Genomic DNA, 24,595 nt, shown 5'->3' on the forward strand with positions numbered 1-24,595 from the left:
TGGAGGGCTCTTTTTCTCAATGCTTCGTTCAAACAAATTCTCGCTACAAAAAGGTTGCAAATGCAAAGCTGTCTTCAGTCTAGAATTGTTTGGCATGACATTATCGAAAAACATTGCCCGATCTTTGTTGTTAATCGCGAGGTATTTTTTCTTCTTCTTCCACCTCAATTTTTTGCGATGATTTGCATATAGATAAAGTACCTTTCTGTTTTCCTTTTTAGTCTGGGAATTTTACAAAGTTCTTTAAAAATATATTGCTACCCACATGGGATTGGTTCCAATTGGGAAACCCAGAATCACAGTTCTCAAAAAGCAGTAACAGCTGCAACAATGTCAAACATGGATTCAAAATTGGGTTTAATCCAACAATCTTTCAACTCTCGTTATTCCGAATGGGTCCGAGAAGCTCTTGACGAATTGTCCGATAATTTCACCATCACGGATCCTTCGATTTCAGGCCACCAAATCGTTTTCGCAAGCCGAAACTTCTTGAAAATGTTGCGTTATTCCCAGGAAGAAGTAGTCGGTCAAAATGGGAATATATTTCATGGTCCCAAAACTAATCGGAGGATGGTGATGGGGATAAGAGAAGCGATTCGAGAAGAGATGGGTATTCAAGTGAATTTGGTGAATTACTGTAAAGACGGGATGTCGTTTTGGATGTTGTTCCATATGAGTCCCGTTTTTTGGGAAAGAAAGTGGGAGGTGATTCATTTTATGGCTGTTCAGGTCCTGATAACAAGGCGACAAAGGGGGAATGGTGGGGTGAGCTTAAGTGAGGAGGCCTCTGACTTGAATGAGATTATGTTAGACTCTTGTAGGAATGAAGTGGATACCAATTTTGTGCTTGAATTGGGTCGTGTTTTGTCCTCAGATTCGAGTGGTAATGGTTCATTTTCTCAGCTTCAACTTTTATATTGTAGCCATTATTGAATGATCAATTGCAGTACTAACTAAATATTTTCATTCATTGTGCTTTTACTAGTATATTTGTTATCAACTGTTCATGCAATGTGGAAACATGTTCATAAATAGAAGGTATAACAAGTATGTTGAGTGTCATTATCAAATGCAATTCACAATTTTATTTCAAGTAACTTTTTTGACCTTCTGGATTGAGTTTTGGTTATATGCTACTTGATGTTTCACTCTTTATTTCGATGATAATAATTGAAACTATATTATCATCTTTCATTGCAGTTGGATTTAGTTGTTTTGAGTTCTTATCTAAGTGTATTTTACAGTATTAAATGTTGAAGAGACATGCGAGGCAAGCGATTTTGAGAAGCGAAGGGCAGCGAATGTATTTAACAGCATCTTGTCCGTGCTAACCCACTATAGTGAGTTAACTGGCAGATTGGTCTGTGGGAAGAGATGCAGTGTGTCTGGGGTAGGTTACATCAGTTCATCACTAAATATATCACTTGGTATAATCAAACAGAGCTTTGTACTGTGAGTTTGCAAAATTCTTTATTTTCAATTTTATATTGATAACCAACTTTAGCAGGGATTTTTGATATCTCTTACAAGAACTACACGGTGGGTGGTTCCCTCGGCTGGTTTGACACCTTTGAAAAGCCTGATGTCAATTACCAGAAATGGGTGGATTCTAACAACTTCAGCTTGGGTGATTTCCTCGGTAAGTCCTTTTTATATATTTTTTTCTTTGGATCATATGATGCAAATCTATGGATTTTTATTATATCCGTCAATAGTTACAACCAAATAAGGAAATGTTTTGAAAAGTAAAGGGATTCATCGGTTATGTCGTTTCTTGACAATTTGAATTAGCAATAAAATCTGGGATTCATTACAGCAAAACAGGTTTTTTGCGGCGTTTTTTTACCTTTAGCGGCGTTATAAGCACCGCTAAAAACACATGAGGCGTTAAGACAAATGCTGCAAAAACCGCAGTTAAAAATAGCACCGCTAAAGTTCGCGGCATTTTTAAACAAAAAATGCCGCAATAGGTATTGATATTTAGCGGCGTGCGGTGTTGATATTTAGTGGCGTTTTTAGGATAAACGCCGCAAGAGGTGTTGATATTTAGCGGCGTTTTTTTAGATAAACGCCGCAATAGGTTATGATGTTTAGCGGCGTTTTTCTCTAAAACGTCGCAGTAGGTTTTGATGTTTTGTGGCGTTTTTCTCACAAACGCCGCAGTAGGTATTGATTTTTTGCGGCGTTTTTGCAAAAACACCGGTAAAGGTCTGTATATAGCGGCGTTTCTAGGATACAAACGACGCTAAATGTATGGTATATTGTGGCGCTTTTTGTTACAAACGCCGCTAAATAACACAGAATTAACATTCCTAAAAATTATGCTTGATTACCCCAAAACTATTTTTTCAACCTGTTCCATTATCCAATAAACAAAACAATAATAACATCAAACTCTATATCCATAACAAACAACATCAAATACAATATAATAATTAAAAGTTTTCATTAACGTAATATAAGTTCAGTTAAACAAGGTTCAGTAGAATGCTCATAACATAAATGAGACTACGATGGTGGATTTTGAGGTTGCATTTTCTGAATCATCAGCATCATATCATTGAGTCGTTTTTCAAATTCTTCACATCTCTGCTGATATACTGCTTCTCTCTGTGCTGCCGCTGCTTCTCTCTGTGTTACCACTGCTTCTCTCTGTGTTACCGCTGCTTTTTTCTCTGCTTCCGCTGCTGCTCTGGCTGCATCTGTTGCTGCTCTCTCTGCTTCCCTTGCTTCATTTTCTGCTTTCAAGTTAGCCATTTGTTGATCCATCTCAGCCAACTTTTCTTTTAAACGACAAACTTCTTGGTGGGAAGATCGAGACTGTGATGACATGTACTGTGATTATCTGGATCCAAAATATTTGGTGGGAGTAACGAATGATCCTTGAAAACGCACCCGACCATATCTTTCAGGACCCAAAACGTCATTAATAGCTTGGTTTTCAATGTCATCATCATTAACAATACCTTGACTCGAAGCAGTAACATGTTACTCCGCCTTTTTCTCCCTCAATTTTTCCTTATAAAGTGAATAATTAATTAAAATAAAAAATGTCATTGTACAAATATAAATAAAGTCAGGTACATTTAAAACATCTACCCAAAAAACGTACCATGATTTCTGCAGCATCATCAGTCATAGGAGTGTCATCCTTCTTCGTATGTGTCATGTCGAAGAGTTGGATTCAACCAACTTTAGAACCGGATGTATTTTCCTACAATGTACCATAATATAATTACTATGAGTTAGTATGTACATGGAAAGGAAAAAACTATTTCAATAATCTATAATACCTCCTCATGAGCTATACAAGCAAAACTCTTCGATCCAGCCATGTGCGTATACTTTTGTTGTTGCCTGCTAGCAACACCAATATGCTCTCGGTCCTACAATGTCAAACAACAACTTTTAATGATGATTTACAATTCGTTACAATTATTTCTGAAAAATACATCATACCTGTCCTTTTTGTGAACTCCAAAATCTGGCTGCATCTTCCCATTGGTACCTGAGCATTCCTGGTGGGACTGTTTGCAACTTCTCTTCAAGGCTGAGATCATTCTTGAAGTATTTCTTCTTTAAGGAGCTCTTGTGATCCCTTCATCTCTTCCCTAACGTTTGCTTCACATAATCATCAGAGACCTCTAAAGAAAATTTCTCCTATACAGCAAATAAGTGTGCACCGTAAGTATAAATTAGTATTGAATTTCTATAGAGTATGTATTATATTGACATTATTACCTTAACAAAATCCAATGCTTGATTTTTGTTACTATTAGGCATTTCGCGCCATGTCTCGTAATTTATCGGTAACAGATTCGCATTACGTCCAACTATGCCTAAGTAACCTGCTAGAAGACGTGATTCTGGGCCAATAGGTTGACCAACATCGTTTATTGAAACTTTGACACGATGCCCAGGAGGAAGTTGGTATAATTCCTTCAAAGTTGTATGTCCTCGAGTCTTGCGCGTTCCAGTATTTTCAACTATATAAGAAATTATTAACTGCCAGTTTTGAAAATGAACAAAGTAGTAAATAATGTTTCGAAGATTACTTTGAATTTCTACGTCTTCTTCAACAGTTTCCGGAACTTCGGAAGACTCAGGTGCATTCGATTCCTCGTTATTTCTTTCTTCATGGTCTTCAGAAGCTCGAACAACCCGCAAATCATTTATTTTTCTCCTCGGCATGATATCTATAATAAACAAACATGAGTAATAAAAAAATGAATTAATTAATGAATATATTGAAAGACAACATGTTAAAGGTTATAACATTATAAATAAATAAATTAAGATATAAAATCGTACAAAAGTCTTATATAATGTCAGTTGTCATAAATATCTTCATCAATGTCCTCCCGAACCCATTGAAATTGTGTTGATTACTGATAGTTTCATCTAAGTTTTATGGTAGTAGAGGTAAACTTTCTGATCTTGTTTTAATGTCGTCTCTACTTCCATCTCCGATGTCTATAAAGTCTCTGGGAGTATTTCGAAGCACAACATACCAACCGTCATCCATTGGATCGTAACAATAAAATACTTGTTTCACTTGAGAAGAAAATACATATGGTTCATCCATCAAAACGTTGACCCGTGTGAATTAATCGAGAGAAATTCACCATTGTAAACCCGAATTTATCTCTTTTTATACATCTATTTACATCAACCCAGTCACACCGAAACAAACACAACCTTTCGTTTTCCATAATAATCTAACTCAGTAATGTTCGTAAGATTTCCATAATTTCGACCTCTCCCTCCTGCGGATTATTGTCCCTTACAGTAGCATAACTTATAGTTGACGAAGTAACTACTACTCCACAATTTTGTGTCCTTCTTAATCTTTCACGAGATTTCGTGTGGAGCCTGAACCCATTAATGAGGAAGGCGTTATATATTTTAACTATTCTATTCGGACCTTGAGAAAGCAATTTAACTTCTTCACTAACTTCTTTCCCACTCCAAACCTATTACACATGAATGGTGAATTAATTTGTATTGACGTTGATATAAAAAGCAAGACATATATAATTTATAAGTGTTCTATAAGATTTAGTTGCTTACCATCTAGCCTAACCATTCATGAAAGGTTTCTGTGAATAACTTATGTAGCTCTCGCTGATTTAATCTTCGGGAGCATGCTCGAGATCTCAATACTTCTTTAAACTCACTATAAAGAATATTATGTCGTTAAAAATTGATAAATATAAAAGATAAAGAGATTTCATTAGGATTGGGTCCGAAGGACTTACGTGCGAAAGGGATATATTGAATCGTGATGGAAAAGAACATATCGGTGTGCTTGTACCCGAGACGTGTCATCTAAGTGTGCAATTTCAACTTTCCCTAATGGTTGACCATAACTTCCAAAGAAATAATGTTGAGGTAAGTCATCAGTACTTAACACATCATTTCGATTTGGTCTATTCCATCTTGTTTCAACATCTTCCAAATATCTAGAGCAAAATGTCATACATTCCTCTGCCAAATACCCTTCAACAATTGATCCTTCCGGATAACGCTTATTACGACAATAAGACTTCAACTTGCCCAAGAACCTATACATAAAACAACATACTACGTAAATACATTTGAGTGAGAGGTATAATCAATAGTAATTTGAAACGTGTAATTCAAATAACACCTCTCTATAGGGTACATCCATCGATAGAAAACTGGACCACCAACTCTTGCTTCGTGAGGAAGATGAATTAGCAAATGCACCATAATTGTGAAGAATAAAGGTGGAAATATCTTCTCCAAGTTGCATAAAGTCAAGGTGACTCAATCTTGTAGTTTATCAAGTTCTTCAACCATTAGAACTTTCCCACAGATGGCTTTTATTATATTAGAAAGTTCAATGATACAAGACGTCACCTTACTCGACATGCAAACGTGAACAACTACTGGCAGTAAATATTGCATTAATATGTGATAATCATGTGACTTTAAACCATAAAGTCTTCGATCTTTAACACTGACACATCGAGAAATGTTTGATGAATACCTATCTGGGACTTTTATAACCTTCAACACCGTGCAAAACACTTCTTTTTCTTTCTTCGAAAGAGAAAAAATAGAAGGCGGCAAGAAATTTCTTCCATTTGGACGTAATTGCTGATGAAGATCATGCCGAATTCCCATGTCCACTAAGTCAAGTCAACTCTTAAGATTATCTTTAGATTTTCTGCCATTATTCAGAATGGTCCCGATAATATTCTCACAAACATTCTTCTCAATATGCATTACATCAAGATTATGTCTCAAAATCTGCTTTTTCCAATAAGGCAACTCGAAAAATATACTCCTATTTTTCCACAAGTCTACCTCGTTTGGATCATCCTCATCATCAGACTCATCATCAGTTTTTTCGTCAACTTCAACCTCTTCATTAACTTGCTTTGCCTTTTTCTTTGATTGTGCACTACTTGGTTGATTCATCTTTCCAAAAGTAAAATTGATATTTTTCAACATTCTGAATATTTGAGAGTCGGTTGTTTGGTCAGGAGCATTTCGAAACTCTTCATCACCATCAAACATATTCTTTTGACTTATAAATCTATGATTATCAGGTAACCACCGACGATGTCCCATATAAGAGAACTTCTTTCCATTAACCAACCACTTCGAACATGTTTCTATAGCACAACAAGGATAAGCGTAATGACCTTTGGTACTCCAACCCGATAAATTTGCATACACAGGAAAATCATTAATTGTTCGTAATAAAGTCGCGCGTAAATTAAAGTTCTCCTTCATCAACACATCGTACGTTTCGACCCCTTCCCATAACTGTTTCAACTCTGTAATTAGTGGCTACATGTAAATATCAATATCATTTTCGGGGCCTTTCTCGCCAGGGATTATCATGGATAAGATGAAAGATGATTGTTTCATGCAAATCGAGGGAGACAAATTGTATGGAACAAGTACAACAGGCCAAGTACTATACGAAGTACTCATGATTGTGAATGGATTAAACCCATCAGTTGCAAGACCGAGCCTGACATTTCGAGGATCTCTCGCAAAACTTGGATACTTGTTGTCAAATGACTTCCAAGCTAAAGAATCCGCTGGATGCCGTAATAATCCATCATTGGTTCTGCCATCATGATGCCACCTCATAGACTCAGCAGACTTGGAGGACATAAACAATCTTTGTAGCCTAGGTATGAGAGGAAAATATCGCAGAATCTTAATCGGTTTCTTTCTTGATCATGCTTGAGCTTCATCCTCAGTAACATTTTCTGCCTCCCTAATCATCCATCGAGATTTTCCACATACATGGCAAGAGTCCTAATTTTTTCGATCACCCCAATATAACATACAATCATTCGGACAACTGTGAATTTTGTCATATCCAAGACCCAAATCTTTTATTATTTTCTTCATATCTTTGCATGATTGAGGGATTTTTGCAAAAGGAAACACTTCTCTTAGTAACTCCAACAATTGCGTAAAGGAGTTACCAGCCCACCCTCCCAGGCATTTTAAGTGGAAAAGACGAATGCAGAAAGAAAGCTTTGAAAACTTTGATCCCTCATAAAGTTGTTCATTCATTTCATTCAGCAACTTGTAAAACTTTGCCGCTTCTCCATTTGGCTTTTCAGCACTTCCAATTCTTCTCATCTCAATGAAATCATTAACATCATCCTGACAATAATTTTCTGTAACATACGGCTGATGAGTGTGCATATTAAATGCATCTTGTAACATCTCTTCCATGTCATCTTCTCTAAAAGTTGGATGGTGAGAAGGAGCAGGATAAGTCGAATAACTCGTGGAAGCAGATCTATCTGATACAAACTCTCCATGAAAGATCCATTTTCTATACCCCCGAACAAATCCAAAAATAACTAGATGCTCGTACACAACTTCACGAATGTGCCAGTTAAAGTTAACACAGTTCTTACAAGGGCAAAGAATCATATTCTCTTGGCTTGCATTCAGAAAAGCTAATTTTAGAAATTTTTCGACTCTATTTCGATATTCGACGCTTACCCTTGAAAAATCCATCCAACTCTTATCCATTTCATATTTCTGGAGTTTCAAATTCAAATGTTACATTTAATCCATTGAGATTTTTGAATAATAAAATTAGGTTGAGTTTGAATTAAAAGTGAAAACTATCAATCTCGACTCAAGAATAATAATATAATTGATCTTTATATATTTAAATATACTTTTTTATAATATCCCTCTATCTATTTTTTAATTAGGTCATTATTTTATCTAATAAAAATTATATATAATTCTGTCAAATTAGATGAGGATTTTTACCTTAAAATTTGTATCAAATTTTAGTTTAGGTGAAATTTCTCTAAATCTAGGTTAAATCAAATAACGAATGAAAAAGTGTTTTGTTATATTCGAATCAGATTCAGAAGGGCATATGGGTTTGAACTTCAATATTCAATCACACACATAATCTAGCCTTGCTCATCTTCTAGTTTTGTAATATCTTAATTTATTTTATTTTTATTTGTTCTATAATTTATATCACACATAAAATATAAATTTATAATATAAAAATTTAAATATATATATATATATATATATTAAAAAATAATCATCAGTACAGTGATAAAAGACTTAATTTTCATTTAAAACCTAATTCGAAGTTCAAACCTTTGATAACTCCTACATCCTCCTAATTCCGAGATGGGTAAACTTGAATAAGCACGTACGGTTTCACAAATGCTTTCATTTTCGGATACTAATCATCCTCACATCATCCACCACCGGTCCACAAAGTCACAGTAAAGAATAAGCCAAACCTAAATTCTAAATGTTTGACAATGGTCTACATTTAATCCATTAAATGAGAGGAAATTTTGATTAATTGAATTGCCTTATTTGTCAATGATTGTTAGACTTTTAAATATATTTATGTAACAACTTCTTTTTTAAATGTCAAATAGGGTTTTAAACAATTGTGGAGTCTCTAATGTGGACTAACAAAGGTTCAGTAGCCAATACAAAAATAATTTATAGCATGTGCACGCGTATACATGTTTGTATTTCTAGCATGTGCTTCACATACAAAGAACAGACATGCATGCAACTGGAAACAACAACAAAGTATTTAAAATCTAAAATACAAGCATACCTTGTTTTCTGTCGCTTGGATTTTTGTGTTTTTAGCACGGTGATCAAACTTCAGTGTATTGTGTGTCTCTTATATGTTACTTGATGATGGAGTGACAGTGCAAATGAGCTGAAATTATAGACAGAAAATAGAAATAATAAAATGAGAAGGGATAATCATACATTGTAGCCACACAGGAACATAGGTTTGAACTTTAACGTACTGTTATTGATGATCAAATCATAAACTAACATTGAACATAGGTTTGTATAAGTCACTTAAGTACTACCAAGGTATCAAATGTGCAAAACTAATCATACATCCCAATTAAGGTTTCAACTTTACCTCAAAACAAAATTAATGTTCACATACACTAGTTAATGTTCATTAATTTAATCATCACCAAGTGTTATGCCCTCTAGGTCCAAATCATCCAAAGGACCTTACTTGTAAGCAATCCAATTGTCGAATTTCCTTTGTATTTTACGTTGATAATCTGTTTTAATCTCTAATATAAAATCTTGTATTCGTTCGTGTATATTAGATAAATGTATCAAAAGCTGAGGCATATGATGATCTTATCTTGTGGATAAGGATTTCTCAGAATTTTGGGTTCAATGTTGTGCAGCTGGTGAGCCCTGGGGCATGGTTGACTGATATGTGCTAAGAAAGATATGAAATTAGGGAAAAGAAGAGTTCTAAGAAGGTAAACATATGACAACTATTTCCAGGGATTTAAATAGTGGTCCGCTATCGGAATAGTGGCTGCAATCGAAACCATTATTTCACAATCGTAATAGCACCCGCTATTGCCACAATCGTGACCAAAACTGTTATTTGAATCCTTGGCTACCCTTATCTTTTTCTATGATGTTTTTGAATATATTGTGCATGTAGTTATCTTCTTCCCTATTTTTGTTTGCAGAGACCAAGGGGATTGAAGGCCATGGGGAGTGTGGAAAGTGATTCGGATTGAAGATTATCATAAGCCATGGTAACTACAGCATGAGCATTTTTTTCTCTGAATTTTGCAGCTAATGTTAATGGTGTTGACTGTTTTTTCATTTTTATTCACAAAAATAATTGTTCTTATTTACCACAAAATTTTTACTGCAAACAAATACAAAACCCATATAATTGAACAAAACATCATCTCAAATACTTAAGAACACCAAATCATTAGGATGAGTCACAGGAGAACGAAAATTACAAATAACTTACAGCAATAGCATCACCATGCAGAGTGATTACTAAATCAGTTCTGACCTCAGGATCTCTAGCAACAAGCAATGAACATTTGCGATTGGCCAATAAGTCCTACGACATCAATTTTTGTAATAATTATTAGTTGAAAAGAATAAAACTTGTCGACTGTGTCGAAAGGGAAAATAGGATTAACAACAGAGAAACTCCCAATGACAGAACGAAAAAAGATTGGTGAGTGGTGACCGTGACTATAACATAAGAAACTCATGCTAATTACAAGAACACGGGTATATCTTAGAGTTTTCCTGGCTTTCGTAAATGATTTTGTCAAAGATGGTAACATGAGAATATCATTTTATAACCTTAACAATTTACATGATTTAACATAATTAAAAGAAGAAGAAGAAACATGATTCAATATACGAGTGTCCATCATACAAAATACTAACCTGAACGATATCCAATATCCTTTTGATGTTTCAATTTCCCTCCTAATTCTTCTGAGCTAGGGTTTCAAAATACTCCTAATTCTTCTGCAAGATAATCAGAGAACTAGGGTTTCTCTCGTGCTAGGCTTTTATACAAACTAATCGACTGGGGTTTTATGTTTAGGGGCATTAGAAGATTCAGAGAACTAGTATAGGTGATGACGACTTTGAATGGAAATGAGCAACATTTTTTTTCGATCGTAAATGTCTGTGAAAAGGGGGGAAATGGTATCGCAGGAGTTAATAAATCACTTTAGCGGCATTTTTAAATTCAAACGCCACAAAATTGCAGAGATTAATGAAACTTCTTCGGCGTTTATTACAAAAACGCCCCTAAAGGACAAAACTACTACGGCGTTTATTAAAGAAACGCCACTAAATGACAAAACTATTGCGGCGTTTTTTTATAAACGCCGCTAAAGATTATGGATATTACGGCATTTTTCTACAAACGCCGCTAAAGTACATGAATATTGCGGCATTTGATCACAAACGCCAAATAAGTACATGGCTATTGTGGCGTTTTCGTACAAACGCCACTAAATTAAGAGTATTTTTTAGTATTTTGCGGCGTTTAATAAAAAACAAACGCCACTATAGTATATGTTTGTGCGGCATTTTTATAAAAATGACACGATAAATAACATATTGCGGCGTTTGTAAACGCCGCTAAATTATTACTCTATTGCGGCATTTTTTTGTAGAAACGCCACTATAAACAAACCTTTTGCGACGTTTGTTTGATAAACGCCGCTAAATTACTTCTCAATAGCGTCGTTTGTTGAACAAATGACTCTATAAACAACACTATCGCGACGTTTGTTGTATAAAAACGCCGCTACTATTACGGCGTTTGTTGAAAAAACGCCACTATAAGCAACTCTATTGCGTCGTTTGAGCTATAAACGCCGCTAAATTACCACTATATTGTGGTGTTTGTTTGAAAAACGCCGCTAAAGTATCATTTTGTGGCGTTTGTATTGTAAATGTCGCTACATGCTTAAATTTTGTGGCGTTTTCCCTTAAAATGCTGCTAGAAACGCCGCTATAAAACACTTTTGATGTAGTGATTTCATTTTTTTAATTTAACTGCAAACTACAGATTTTGGTTTTGTAAAAGGTGTAACATAGGAAGACGATGGAATAATTCAAACATCTATGATCCTTTATCTTCTTCCAGAAATAATTTCTTCCTAAACTTGTCGTTTCTTGACAATATGTATTATTGATATTATTTTATTTTATTCATTTAATTAATGTTCATTAAATCATATGTTTTAAAAATCTTAAAAATTGAACATGTGATTTAAATAATTAATATGTTTAGCAATCTTTAAACTATTATTGCTATTTTATTTTAATTTTTTATTAGTATGATGTTAATTATATCTATTAAAAAGTTTACTTATTTATTGAGGTTTTGATAAAATTTAAAACTAATTTAAAATAAGTTCATAATATAGAGGTAGGGGGATGCATTAAGCCTTCATGAAGTCTAAATGTATCCTCATTATTTTAGAAAAATAGTTAAATTTAGTTTAATGTCTTAAGAAAAAGGATTTCTTATGAGAGATCTCATAATAAGTTAATCCCTAACTATTCTAGCCTCTTTCTCCTAATCTCTACATCCAAAAATAAAGTTTCACTATGATAAAGATGCACCCTAGTTCATTAGACTTTCACATTGCGAGGTCAGAGGACTGGGGAAGGTCAAATGTAAAAGCCAGCCTTACTCTTGATTAGAAGATGGGTTATTTCTGCTACATCAAAATATGTGGGCTCCAGTTCCAAATGACAACAATCTTACTTTTGTGCCAAGGGTATCCTGGATTTCCAATCTTAAGATAGAATGAATTATTTAACTTAATTAGATCTATAGAAATTAGACATGAGATCATGACCTTTTTTGCAATATTGATCTCTATTTGGAGCTAATGGTGTTTTTAAGAGTTAATGATTTATGTACTGATTGATTTATTTCCGTGTTGCAGATCAGTAGTAGAATGTTGCAGCTGCAGGCTCTATTTGAATCTTTGTTTGATCTCTGTACTGTTGAAAATGTGAGTTGCAAATTTCTTATTTGAACTTGGCACGAGTATCGCTAAGGAATCTATAATTTTAGTTGTTGAAGCAATGTGCTGCTAACTTTTTTAACATAAATTATAATGGTTTTTCATTGGCATTGATGATATATTTGGATATGAAACTAGAGATCGGGTTTGCATCGGCATGGATGGGGCCTTTTCAAGTGGCATGCCTATTGGAGTAAGACCTCATAAAGCAAAATACATGTGCAAGAAAGGATGGGACAATACTAGCTCTACATCATTGTTTTCCCATATAAACTGGATTTATCTCTTTGAATTTATGCGTCTCATTGTGACGAAGAGTAATGAAGAATGTGTAAGATTAGAAATAAAATATCTTAGATGTTATTATTGTTTATTCTAGTTAACAATGTTGAACAACATTATATTTTACGTTAATGTAAACTTTGATTTATTATTATGGATTTCAAATTTATTATTATGGATTTCAAGTTTGTTGTTATAGATGTCAAATTTATTGGATAATGCTATAGGCTAAATTTGGGTAACAAAATAGTAGAAAACAACATTTGAAAATTTAATTTTAATTTGCAGCGTTCATATAAAAAACCGCCACTAAATACATAGTCAATACCGGTGTTTTTGAAAAACACCACTAAAGTTCTAGATCTTTTGCAGCGTTTATACATAAAAACATCACTATATATGTAGTCAATAGCGGCGTTTTACTTTCACAAACGCCACTATATGTCAGACATTTAACGACGTTTTTGGGACAAAACGCCACGAAGGAAAAGATAAATAGTGGCGTTTAGAAAAAAAGTGTTGAATGTCATTACCTTTAGCGGCGTTTGTAAAAAACGCCGCTAAAAATATGGTGTTTGTTTCATATGTTTTTAGCGACGCTTAAAACGCCGCTAAAAACTTATTTTTTAAAAACTGAGATAGTTAAGAGGGGAAATGTCAAAATAGTTGTTCTCCTTTACAGGTTCTCTTTATCAAGTGTATTAAATAAATCCATATAGATTTTTTTTCACATTTTAAAAGAAGCTACTAAATAACATGTATAGGAATTAAAATATTGAATATAATTCATTTTACGGTAAGAAATCTCTTGACATGCATGCACTGCTATTTAATTTCTAGCGCTGCAGTTGATTGCTTATTTTCTGGAAATTCAGATAGCTAAAGGAACTTGTCTCTATGAAAAGGTGACAATCCAGCCGGGTCCCCTAAAGATTGTGAATCGTAGAGAGAGAGCAATGGAAAATAGGTTGAAAAGAATAATCTTTTTCATCATCTTTAGCACATAACAGCAGCATATATATACACAGATATAGCAATCTGTTTAACAATAATATTTGAAATTCAAACAAGATATAAGTGAGCAGATAAAGATGCTAAAGAATAGGAAAAATCCCAACAACAAGGTTAAGTTTGTTGATCAGTCTTTATCATGCCCCCGCAAGATGGACGACGGTGAAGTGAGACCAATCTTGATGACGACATTGAAGAATTGTTGGCGGGGTAATGGTTTGGTGAGAGCATCAACAAGCTGGTCGATAGTAGAAATATGTGACACACGAAGACAACCACTTTCTACCTGTTCGCGGATAAAATGGTAGTCAAGCGCAACATGCTTCATAAGCGAATGAAATATCGGATTAGAACAAAGATGCGTGGCGCCAACATTATCACAATAAATTACCGGCTGTTGTGGAAGAATGATACCAAGTTTAGACAGAAGAGAGCATAACCAGCGTAATTCGGCAGTTGTATCAGCCACAGTGCTATACTTAGCTTCGGTAGAAGAGCGAGCAACCGTTTTCTCTTTCTTCGAGCTCCAAGACACAGGATTGCGACCAAGATAGATAATATAAGTACTCGTAGAAGTAAAGCCATCTTTGTCACCAGCCCAATCAGCATCAGAGAAGGCATGAAGAGAAAACGGTGAATGACGATGAAGTGTAAGGCCATGATCCAAAGTACCAGCGAGATAGCGTAAGAGACGCTTGGCAGCAGTCCAATGATGTCGTTGGTTGATGCATAAACTGTGACAATTTGTTAACAGCATTGGAGACATCGTGTTAGCGAGAGATACAGAAGACTGCTGACAATAGTGCGATACGCAACAACATCTTCCAATGGGGAACCAGAATGTAACGTAAGCTGCACCGAGGTGGACATGGGTGTGGAGACTGGTTTAGCATCACTGATTTGAGCCTTGTGAAGAATATCAACAATGTATTTCCGCTGACTAAGAAATAAACCATTTGCATGGGGAATGACCTCGACACCAAGAAAGTAATGCAGGTGACCAATATCTTTCAAAGAGAAACGAGCTCAAAGTTGCTAAAGAAACCGGGATATAGCAGAGGAAGTATTGCTGGTGACGATGAGATCATCAACATATACTAAAAGATAAATAACAGTGCCTTGGCCACGAAAGACAAATAGACAAGCATCGGCAATGGAGTTAATAAATCCAAAAGATAACAAGAATGACCGTAATTCCTAATACCAAGCACGTGGAGCTTGTTTAAATCCATAGATAGCTTTGCGAAGCCGGCACACATGATGAGGATAATCGTGATCGACGAATCCGGGAGGCTAAGACATAAACACATCTTTTGAAAGACTGCCTTGAAGGAAGGCGTTATTGACATCTAGTTGATGGAGGTTTCAGCCGTGAATAACTGCAAGGCTAAGGACCAGAGGCATCGTAGTTGGTTTAAGAACCGGACTGAAAAGTGAAGTCGGCACCGTGCGCTAATGGAAGCCTTTTGTGACAAGTCAAGCTTTGTACATGTCAATAGAACCATCAGGGTGATATTTAGTGCGAAATATCCATTTACGCTTACAAAATTTTGAGTTGAACTTGGTGGAACAAGCTTCCATGTTCCGCTGCATAGAAGAGCATCAAAATTATCCGACATAGCACGCCTCCAATGGGGTTCTTTTAAGGCCTCAGTAACAGTGGTTGTTTCACGAGTAGGACAGTGAAGCTGGGCTTGAAGGTTGAGTTTTTGAATGGGTTTACGGATATTGTGTTTTGACCGAGTTACAATACCAGGAGGAGATGAGGGTGGCTGTACAGTGGTGGTTGTAGGAAAGTCAGGTTGTGTTTGGGGGAGAGTGTTGGTATGTCAGATGTAGTATTCGGTTGTGCAGGTTGATCTTGTATGGTCGGAAAAGGGGCGATAGATTCAAGAGAAGTAGGTGTTGCAGCGGATGAAGTAATGATAGGGAGACACAAGGAGCACCATTCAGAACTCGTATCTGGAGTAACTCTGGGAAGCGTGGGAGCATGTTGGCTAAAGGGGAAGACAGTTTCAATAAAATGGACATGGCGAGAAGTATACAAGCGAAGAGAAGACATGTCAAGGCAGCGATAGGCACTTTGAGTGGATGAGTAACCAACAAAGAGACAAGGGGTCGATTTAGGTTCAAGTTTTTTTAGAGACATAGGGACGTAGCCAGGGATAACACAGACAACCAAAACTTCAGAGTTTACTATAGCTAGGAAGAGTTCCAAATAGTTTGAATAGGGGAAGACATTATGGAGGGTAGGCGTAGGCATACGATTTATAAGATAAACGGCTGTGGAAATGGCATGTGACCAATACGATAGAGACATGGAGGCATGAGAAAGAAGAGAGGGACCGGTTTCAAATATATACCGATGTCGACGTTCAGCAAAGCCATTATGCTCAAGGGTGTGGGGAAGGAGATGTGAGATGAGAAATTCCACTTATGAAGAAAGGAAGTAAAGCTTGGTATTCACCCCCATTGTCGGAGTAAACTGTTTTTATTTTAGTGTTGAAATTTTTTTCAACAACGGCTTTGAAACGAATGAAGGTATCACGAGTATCAGATTTGCGCTTTAAAGGATAGAGGCATATGTATTTGGTGAACTGATCGACAAAGATGATATAATATTTGAAGTTATCGACAGAATGTATTGGAGAAGTCCATACATCAGTAAATATTATTTCAAGAGGGGATGAAGAAGATAAGGTTGAGGTGGAGAAAGGTAGTTTGTGACTTTTATTAGAATGACAGGCATTACAATAAGTATCCGACTGGGAAGTTTTATTAACATCTAAATGAAAAGAAGAGACCATGTACTGGAATGTCGAGAGAGATGGGTGACCAAGTCGATGATGCCACACACGAGATATGGTCATTATCGTGGAGAAAGCAAGCAAAGGTGTGGAGTTGGAGGGCCATTTGGAGATACCATGCTTAGTTTGACCTTGGAAAAGAACTGCCCCGGTCTGCAGATCCTTGACAAGAAATGATGAAGGTAAGAATTCAATAGATGCATTGTTTGACTTGAAAAATTGAGACACAGAAATTAAGTTACGTTTCATATTTGGAGCACACAAAACATTAGATAAGGTAAAAAAGTGAGGAGTAGGAAGAGTTGTAGAACCAGAATGAGTTATTGGAACACCCAAGCCATCACCAATCATTACTTCATCTGAAGCAGTGTATGGGTTGTGAAGAGAGAGATTTTGCAGGTCGGTTGTGATTTGGTGAGTTGCACCATTGTCTAAAAGCCAAGGATCCGAGGATGGGGAACTGGAGGTGGCGATATGAGCTTGTGGTTGCCAGGGAGGAGGAGGCGCACGGAATGTCAATGAATTGACTTGGTGTGGAGGTGCCGATGCGTTGGGAAACTGCCGATGAAATAAAGAGCATTGAGTGATAACATGCCCCTAAGCACGACACCACTGACATTTTCCCAGAAAAGGACGCATATTTATGTTGGTTTGTTGAGTTGTAGATGTTATAGGAGACCAGTGAGACCGATAGTTGGAGCGTTGAGTTTGAGTGGAGTAGGCAGTGACTGATGCGTTTGAGGAGGTGTTACGTAACGTAAGTTCTCGGTTGAGCAGTTTCTCATGTTACTCATCAAATGTGATGACTGTCTCTCGGCTGTTGACAGCATAAAAAACTGGCTAGAAGGTATCATCAAGGCCTTCTAGAATTTTTTCAATAAGATCCTCTGCATCCAAAGGTTTACCAGGAGTAGCAAGCTCGTCGACTTTGACTTTGATAGCTTGCATATAATCGGTAATAGATTGAGAACCTTTGGTAATATTTTTGAAGCTATCCTTGATTTGTTTGATGTGACCACGAGATGGACGAGCATAAGTGTTGGCTAGAACCATCCATGTTTCGGTCGAAGTATTGCATCGTAAAACAAGCGGTACAAGATTTTGGGAGATGGTAACAACTAACGCATCAAACAGAAGTTTGTCTTGTTGTAGCCATGTTTGATACGTCGGATTAGAGGAGGTTGTGTTATTCATAGTGAGATTTCCTGGTGGACCAGGATGCGAGCCATCGATGAACTTGAAGAGGTCATAGCCAATAAGGATAGATTCAATTTGGGTCTTCCAGGAAAGGTAATTTGTGGAACTGAGTTTGATGGAGTTATGAATCGTGACTATGGTGAGGGGGTTATTAGGGACAATAGGAATTGGAAAGAGAGTTATCAATAGCCATGGGAATCGAAACCTAACCTCGTGTGAGATAGGCAACTAATACCATGGAGAGAGAGAGAGCAATGGAAAATAGGTTGAAAAGAATAATCTTATTCATCATCTTTAGCACATAACAGCAGCATATATATACACAGATATAACAATCTGTTTAACAATAATATTTGAAATTCAAACAAGAGATAAGTGAGCAGATAAATATGCTAAAGAATAGGAAAAATCCCAACAACAAGGTTACGTTTGTTGATCAGTTTTATCATGAACTACTGCATATATTATGATTGTTGTTTAAACATTAATTTTATCTTTTTATCATGAACTACTCCATATATTATGATTGTTGTTTAAAACATTGATTTTGTCTAAAAGGGTGGTAAAAGACTGGTTCACTAGTAATGAACAAAATTCCGGGCTTCTTTCCTCACCCTCATCCGGTGCCAGAAGCATTTCCTAAGTTGTGTGCCAGCTGCTTGACTAGGCCTAAGTTGTTCACAACGTTTGCTTTTACGAAAACCATAAACTTGTAGAGTAACTTCGGTCGGTATCCACAATGATGCTGCACTTTTCCTTGTCTAAGACATACGAGACCTTTGCTTGTGTAATATCCTTAGTTCGTCTAAGGTTCCGGTTCTTCGATGTTTTGGTTGTCATGGACAATGACAACTTGCTTTCGGAGATTACTTCAGAAATTGAGATCTTTTGAATCATATCTGGATCAGACCTGTTCTTTTCAATAATAATAGGAAGAAAGATATCCTCAATTCTATAAACAGTATGAGAAAAATTTTACCACAAGATGCATTTAAAACATGAAAACACAAGATTATTGTCGGAACCGCCTTTCGGTTGGGCCCCGGAATTGGGATTCGACTTGAAAATATGGATTGGAGTCGTCACCGGTCATTCATTTTAAAGAAAATAGGTTGATCGGATACTTTATTTCTTACCTGATCTGCGTCTTACCAAAGATGTGTCGGATTCGGGAGTCGGTTACAGTCAAGGAAGGGTTAGCACCCTTGAACTGCCCTTTTGGTATTGTGTAATTTCCGGTTGTCTTAAATTAAGAAAATTGTAAGTTTAGCTTAAAAGGTAAAATAACGAGCCAAAACTTACCACTGATTGATTTAAAAGTGAACCCTTAAGAAATCAAGAAATGTGCTAGATATAATGAAAAATATGATCAAATTAAAATAAAAATGCATAAATATGAAAATAATAAACAAGCAAAAAATGGTAAAATAAAAAAAAATAAACAAAGTGAATAAGAAAACAAAGTAGCGATAAAAATAAAAACAAAGAGAAACAAGTAATGAATAAAAACAGAAACACAAATAAAACGAAAAATAAAAAAATTAAAATAAAATAAAAATAATATATATAATGTTAGGTAAAGAAAATGGTAATAAAAAAATAAAATCAAATCAAATCATCTAATACGGGAGAAAAATTTTGACTAAAGAGAAAAAAAGTGTTTGGGAGGGGCCTAGCTAATTAATGTGAGGAGAAAAAAAAACACATTGGGTCAAAAGACGAGACATGGAGGGGCCTAGAAATAAAGGGTTAGGAAAATTATGTAATGTATATGATATAATATTTAATAAAATAATTAAAAAGCAATAAGCAAATATATATATATATATATATACAAACATTAGGAAAACAAAATACAAATAAATAAATAAAATATATATATTAAGATATAAAAACATAAAAAAATAAAAAAGGGTTAAAATAAAATAGAAATAAAACATATATATACATATAATAATGTTTAAACAAAACAAATAAAATAATAATAGGAGATAAAATGAAAATAAAAAAATAATAATAATAATAGTATACCTATACGTGTGTACATATATAGATAAATAATATAAAAAAGCATAAGGATTGAACTGAATTAAAAAGTAAATTATGTGGTCAAATTAAAAGAAGATAAAAATTAGAGATCAATTCAAAGCAAAATTGGGATCAAAATAAAGGTATTTAAGAGGCATGGGACAAGACTGTAGTTTTTCCATTTATGCTTCAAAAACACGCGGATCTTATGTGGTATTGGACCGGGTCGTGGGTCAGCTAGATGGATATTATAAATAATATTTATCACAAACACAATTCATAAATTTCATTTGATTCAAAACAAATCAAAACAAATTCTTTTAAATCCTCTATTATGTTCTTCATTTGTTCTTCAAATATGAAGAACACATCCATGGTTCGTCAGGACCCAGAAAATGGCCATCGCCCGCCGCCTCGTCAGCCGTCGATCATCGGCGGCAATCCTAAAAAAATTGATTTTTTCGAAAGCCATTCTATCCCTCGACCCAAATCTCAAACTGATTTTTCGTAATAGGCCTCGGGGAAGGTAGATTTGAGATCAAAGTCTCGATCCCTCCCCTAAAAGTTCATCGCCCAAAACATTTCTTTTTGGGGTTTAAATAAAAAATAACATGAAAGCAACGACATGCAAGCCATCAAAACGAAGAAAGGTATGATCTTTAACTTTTTTTCTTCTCAAAAACACAAAAAAAAAGTCTCGGTTTTGCCTGAATAATGCTTGTAACTTGCTTGAAAGTTTCTGCTTTTATTTCGTATCTGAATCGTGACCAATACAATGGGTATTACATCTTATTTATAGTCTAGAAAATACTCTTTTTAGATTACAATTTGAGTCCTATTTGAACTAAATTTCTTCCTTGGTTGTTTTTGTGTCCTACATGCTCACGATGTTGATGGTGAGAAACGACCAGCGTAAGGTTCAGATTGGTTGACTGATACGTACGGGGGAGAGGCGTGTAAGGCATGGGGTCTTCGAACGGCTGGAAACAATGGATGCCGCGCTGCTGGTGAGGGGGCGTGCTAGGGTTTGGAAACATCAGAAATGAGCTGTTGGGGTCACGTGTGTTTGGGCCTGACACATAAACATAAAACATGTTAATTTAATAAAATAATAATATTTATAATATATATATATATATATAATATATGGTTATGAAAAGTGCGTCTATAGCTGCCCCTCTTTGCCCATAGTCGTGTAACGGGGATAGGGCAAAGATTAAAAGACAATTTTCGTTCTTATTGAATACCCTCTGTCGTAGAGTTGAAACTCGATATTAAGACTGATTTGTTGATTTGGATTGAATCCTGAAATAACTCCCTTGTCGTGAGGTCGAGTCGAACTGGAAAATTCTGAGTGTGATATCCTTCGTCGTGAAGTTGAAACCGAGCTCAAAGTTGAGTCGTCTTCTGGCTCAAGATACTTCGTCATGAATATGAAACTTGACCTAAAGACTTTGGTGTCGCTGTGTTATAGATGACTCCTTCGTCGTGAAGTTGGGTCGATCTGTTTATGAAGTTGGAATCGTATATGGCCCCTTCGTTGTGAAGTTGAGCCTGGAATTGGATATCCTTCGTCGTGAAGTTGAAATTGGTTCTGGAACTAGGAAATTGTTTGTTGACAGTCAGCCGCCCCTTCACTGTGAAGTTGAGTTTGTGCCGTCTCGAGTCTAATATCCTTCATTGTGAAGTTGAAATTGACTCTGAATGAAATTTTGTTGACAATCAGTCGCCCCTTCGTCGTTAAGTTGAGCTTGTGTTGTCTTGGGTCCAATATCCATCGCTGGAATCCTGATTCTGGAACCTTGAAGTTTCGATCCCTGGTCTTGTATTCTTCAAATGTTTCAATATGATGTTTGTTTTTTATCCTTGATCTGGGAAATGCTTCTCGACCATCTCAAGTATATGCATGAGCCTTGATCGGCTTCCGAGTACCTGTACTTTTCAATGAATCTTTATACAGTAATATGCAAATATATTTTGCATAAGTAAATAAACCATTAAGTTTAAGCTCAATCCAAGATACTCAAAAGGAATTGGTTTGGAGAAAAAAATTGTCTTTTATTCATGAGGAAAAAGGAACAAATTATACATGGCAAATCTTCTGGAAGATGAAGACATAATGAGGTGTAAATGAATGTCTTAGATTTCAATAATGTGGGCACTTCTGAGCTGAAAAGTCGTTAGGTGACCTTAAATACAACCTTTACCAAAGGATCTTTGAGAATGCGACGACATTCAGGAGAGTGCAACCTTTCTCCGACTCGTTGAGTCTGTGGAAAATTTAAATGCCGGGGAGTTTCAACTGTCTGGATTTCTTGAATTATCCAAATCGCCCTTTCGAGTTTTCAACTTGGACCCATCCTTGGTTGCAAGACGCCCTTTTTGGGTTTTCATCTTGAACCCACCTTATTTTTTTTCTTTCTCTTTTTCTTTTTCTCTTTCTCTTTTTCAATTTTTTCAATTTAGGGCGCCCTTTCGGGTTTTCACCCTAAATGTTTTTCACTTTTTATTATTTTTCTTTTTTCCTTTTTTTCGACTTAGGACGCCATTTCGGGTTTTTATCCTAAGCGAAGTATTTCTTGACTGCATTCGAATTGATGGGATGTGGCAGTTCGGGTCCGTCCATTTCAGCCAGGACAAGGGCTCCTCCGGAGAAGGCCTTTTTCACGACATAAGGTACTTCCCAATTTGGCGTCCATTTTTCTCGGAAATCTTTCTAAACTGGCAAAATTCTCTTTAGCACCAGATCTCCTTCACGGAATATTCTCGGGCGCACCTTCTTGTCATGTGCTCGAATCATTCGTTTCTGATAGATTTGGCCATGGTGAATGGCTTTCAGTCTCTTTTCGTCTATCAGGTTTAGTTGATCAAATCTGGATTGCACCCATTCTGCGTCATCTAGTTTGACTTCTATCAGGACCCGTAGTGATGGAATTTCTACTTCAATGGGCAGCACTGCTTCCATTCCGTGAGCTAGTGAAAATGGAGTTACCCCAGTCGAGGTTCGTACTGAGGTTTGGTAAGCGAACAAAGCGAAAGGCAACTTCTCATGCCATTCTTTGTAGGTCTCGGTCGTGTTCTCCACTATCTTTTTAATGTTTTTGTTTGCTGCTTCTACTGCTCCGTTCATCTTTGGTCTGTAGGTAGTAGAATTGTGATGTTTTATGTTGAATTGCTCACAAGCAGCCTTCATCATTTTATTGTTCAAGTTTGTAGCATTATCGGTAATGATCCTTTCAGGTAAACCTTACCGACATATGATCTCTTTCATCAAAAACTTGCAAATAACAGATTGAGTGACACTGACGTAGGAAGCAGCCTCTACACACTTAGTGAAATAATTGATAGCTACAAGGATGAAACGATGACCATTCGAAGCCTTCGGATGGATTTGCCCAATAACATCCATGCCCCACATAGAGAAAGGCCATGGTGACGACATGACATGAAGCGGATGAGGCGGGACATTTATTTCATCACCGTAAATCTAACATTTATGACATTTTCTAGCATAGTTGATGCAATCACTTTCCAGTGTGGACCAGAAATATCCGCATCTCATTACTTGTCTCGACATCATATGTCCATTTGCATGTGCTCCACAAACTCCGTCATGTACTTCTCCCATTATCATTTTTGCCTCTTCATCATCGACGCACCTTAACAAAACTTGATTATGGCTTTTTTTGTACAAGACCATGCCGTCAAGGACGTATGCAGCTGACATCCTTCTAATGGTTCTTTTATCGGTTTCAGTGGCTTCCTCTAGATAACTTCGATGCTTGATATACTGTAAAATGTCATAGTACCAAGGCTTAGTGTCATTTACTTCTTCAATCTGGTATCAATGAGCCGGGTACTCATACGACTACATGTCAATTGGCATCATTTCAGACTCCCCGCTAACTTTGAATGCGGCTGCCAAGGTAGCCAAAGCGTCAGCCATTTGATTCCCTTCTTTTAGCACATAGTGGAAAGTGACTTCATCGAACTCTTCGAGCAGATCAAGTATTAGCTTCCCGTATTCCATCAGTTTTGTATCTTTGGTTTCCCATTCTCCACGGAGCTGATAGATTACTAATGTTGAATCTCCGTATATCCGCAAGGTCTTTACTTTTTGCCCCAGTGCAGCTCGAATTCCCAAAACACAAGCCTCATACTCTACCATGTTATTGGTACAATCGAAGTTCAGTATGTTGGTAAATGGGTAGTGACTCCCTTCTGGAGAGATCAATATTGCCCTGATACCATGTCCTAACGCATTTGATGGCCCATCGAAATACATTCTCCAGGAACTATCTATCGAAGTACTTGTTTCTTCTAAGGATAAAGCCATCAAGCTTTTTTCTGGGAAATCAAAGTCTAACGGCTCATAATTCTTATCGGTTCTGCTTGCCAAGAAATCTTATA

At 36.2% G+C, this 24,595-nt stretch overlaps 1 protein-coding gene across 1 annotated transcript; it reads left to right on the plus strand.

Moving 5' to 3' along the window:
* Positions 1-208: 208 nt before the first annotated feature.
* On the plus strand, positions 209-1,489 carry LOC120202116 (protein TWIN LOV 1-like). The gene is made up of 2 exons (XM_039202590.1): positions 209-889; positions 1,245-1,489. The coding sequence occupies exons 1-2, from the start codon at positions 331-333 to the stop codon at positions 1,454-1,456; spliced, it is 771 nt and encodes a 256-aa protein (XP_039058521.1). The 5' UTR covers positions 209-330; the 3' UTR covers positions 1,457-1,489.
* Positions 1,490-24,595: the final 23,106 nt, after the last annotated feature.

The sequence above is a fragment of the Hibiscus syriacus genome, unplaced genomic scaffold (genome assembly GCF_006381635.1).
Source record: "Hibiscus syriacus cultivar Baekdansim isolate YM2019G1 unplaced genomic scaffold, ASM638163v2 tig00008222_pilon, whole genome shotgun sequence".
Lineage (NCBI taxonomy): Eukaryota > Viridiplantae > Streptophyta > Magnoliopsida > Malvales > Malvaceae > Hibiscus > Hibiscus syriacus.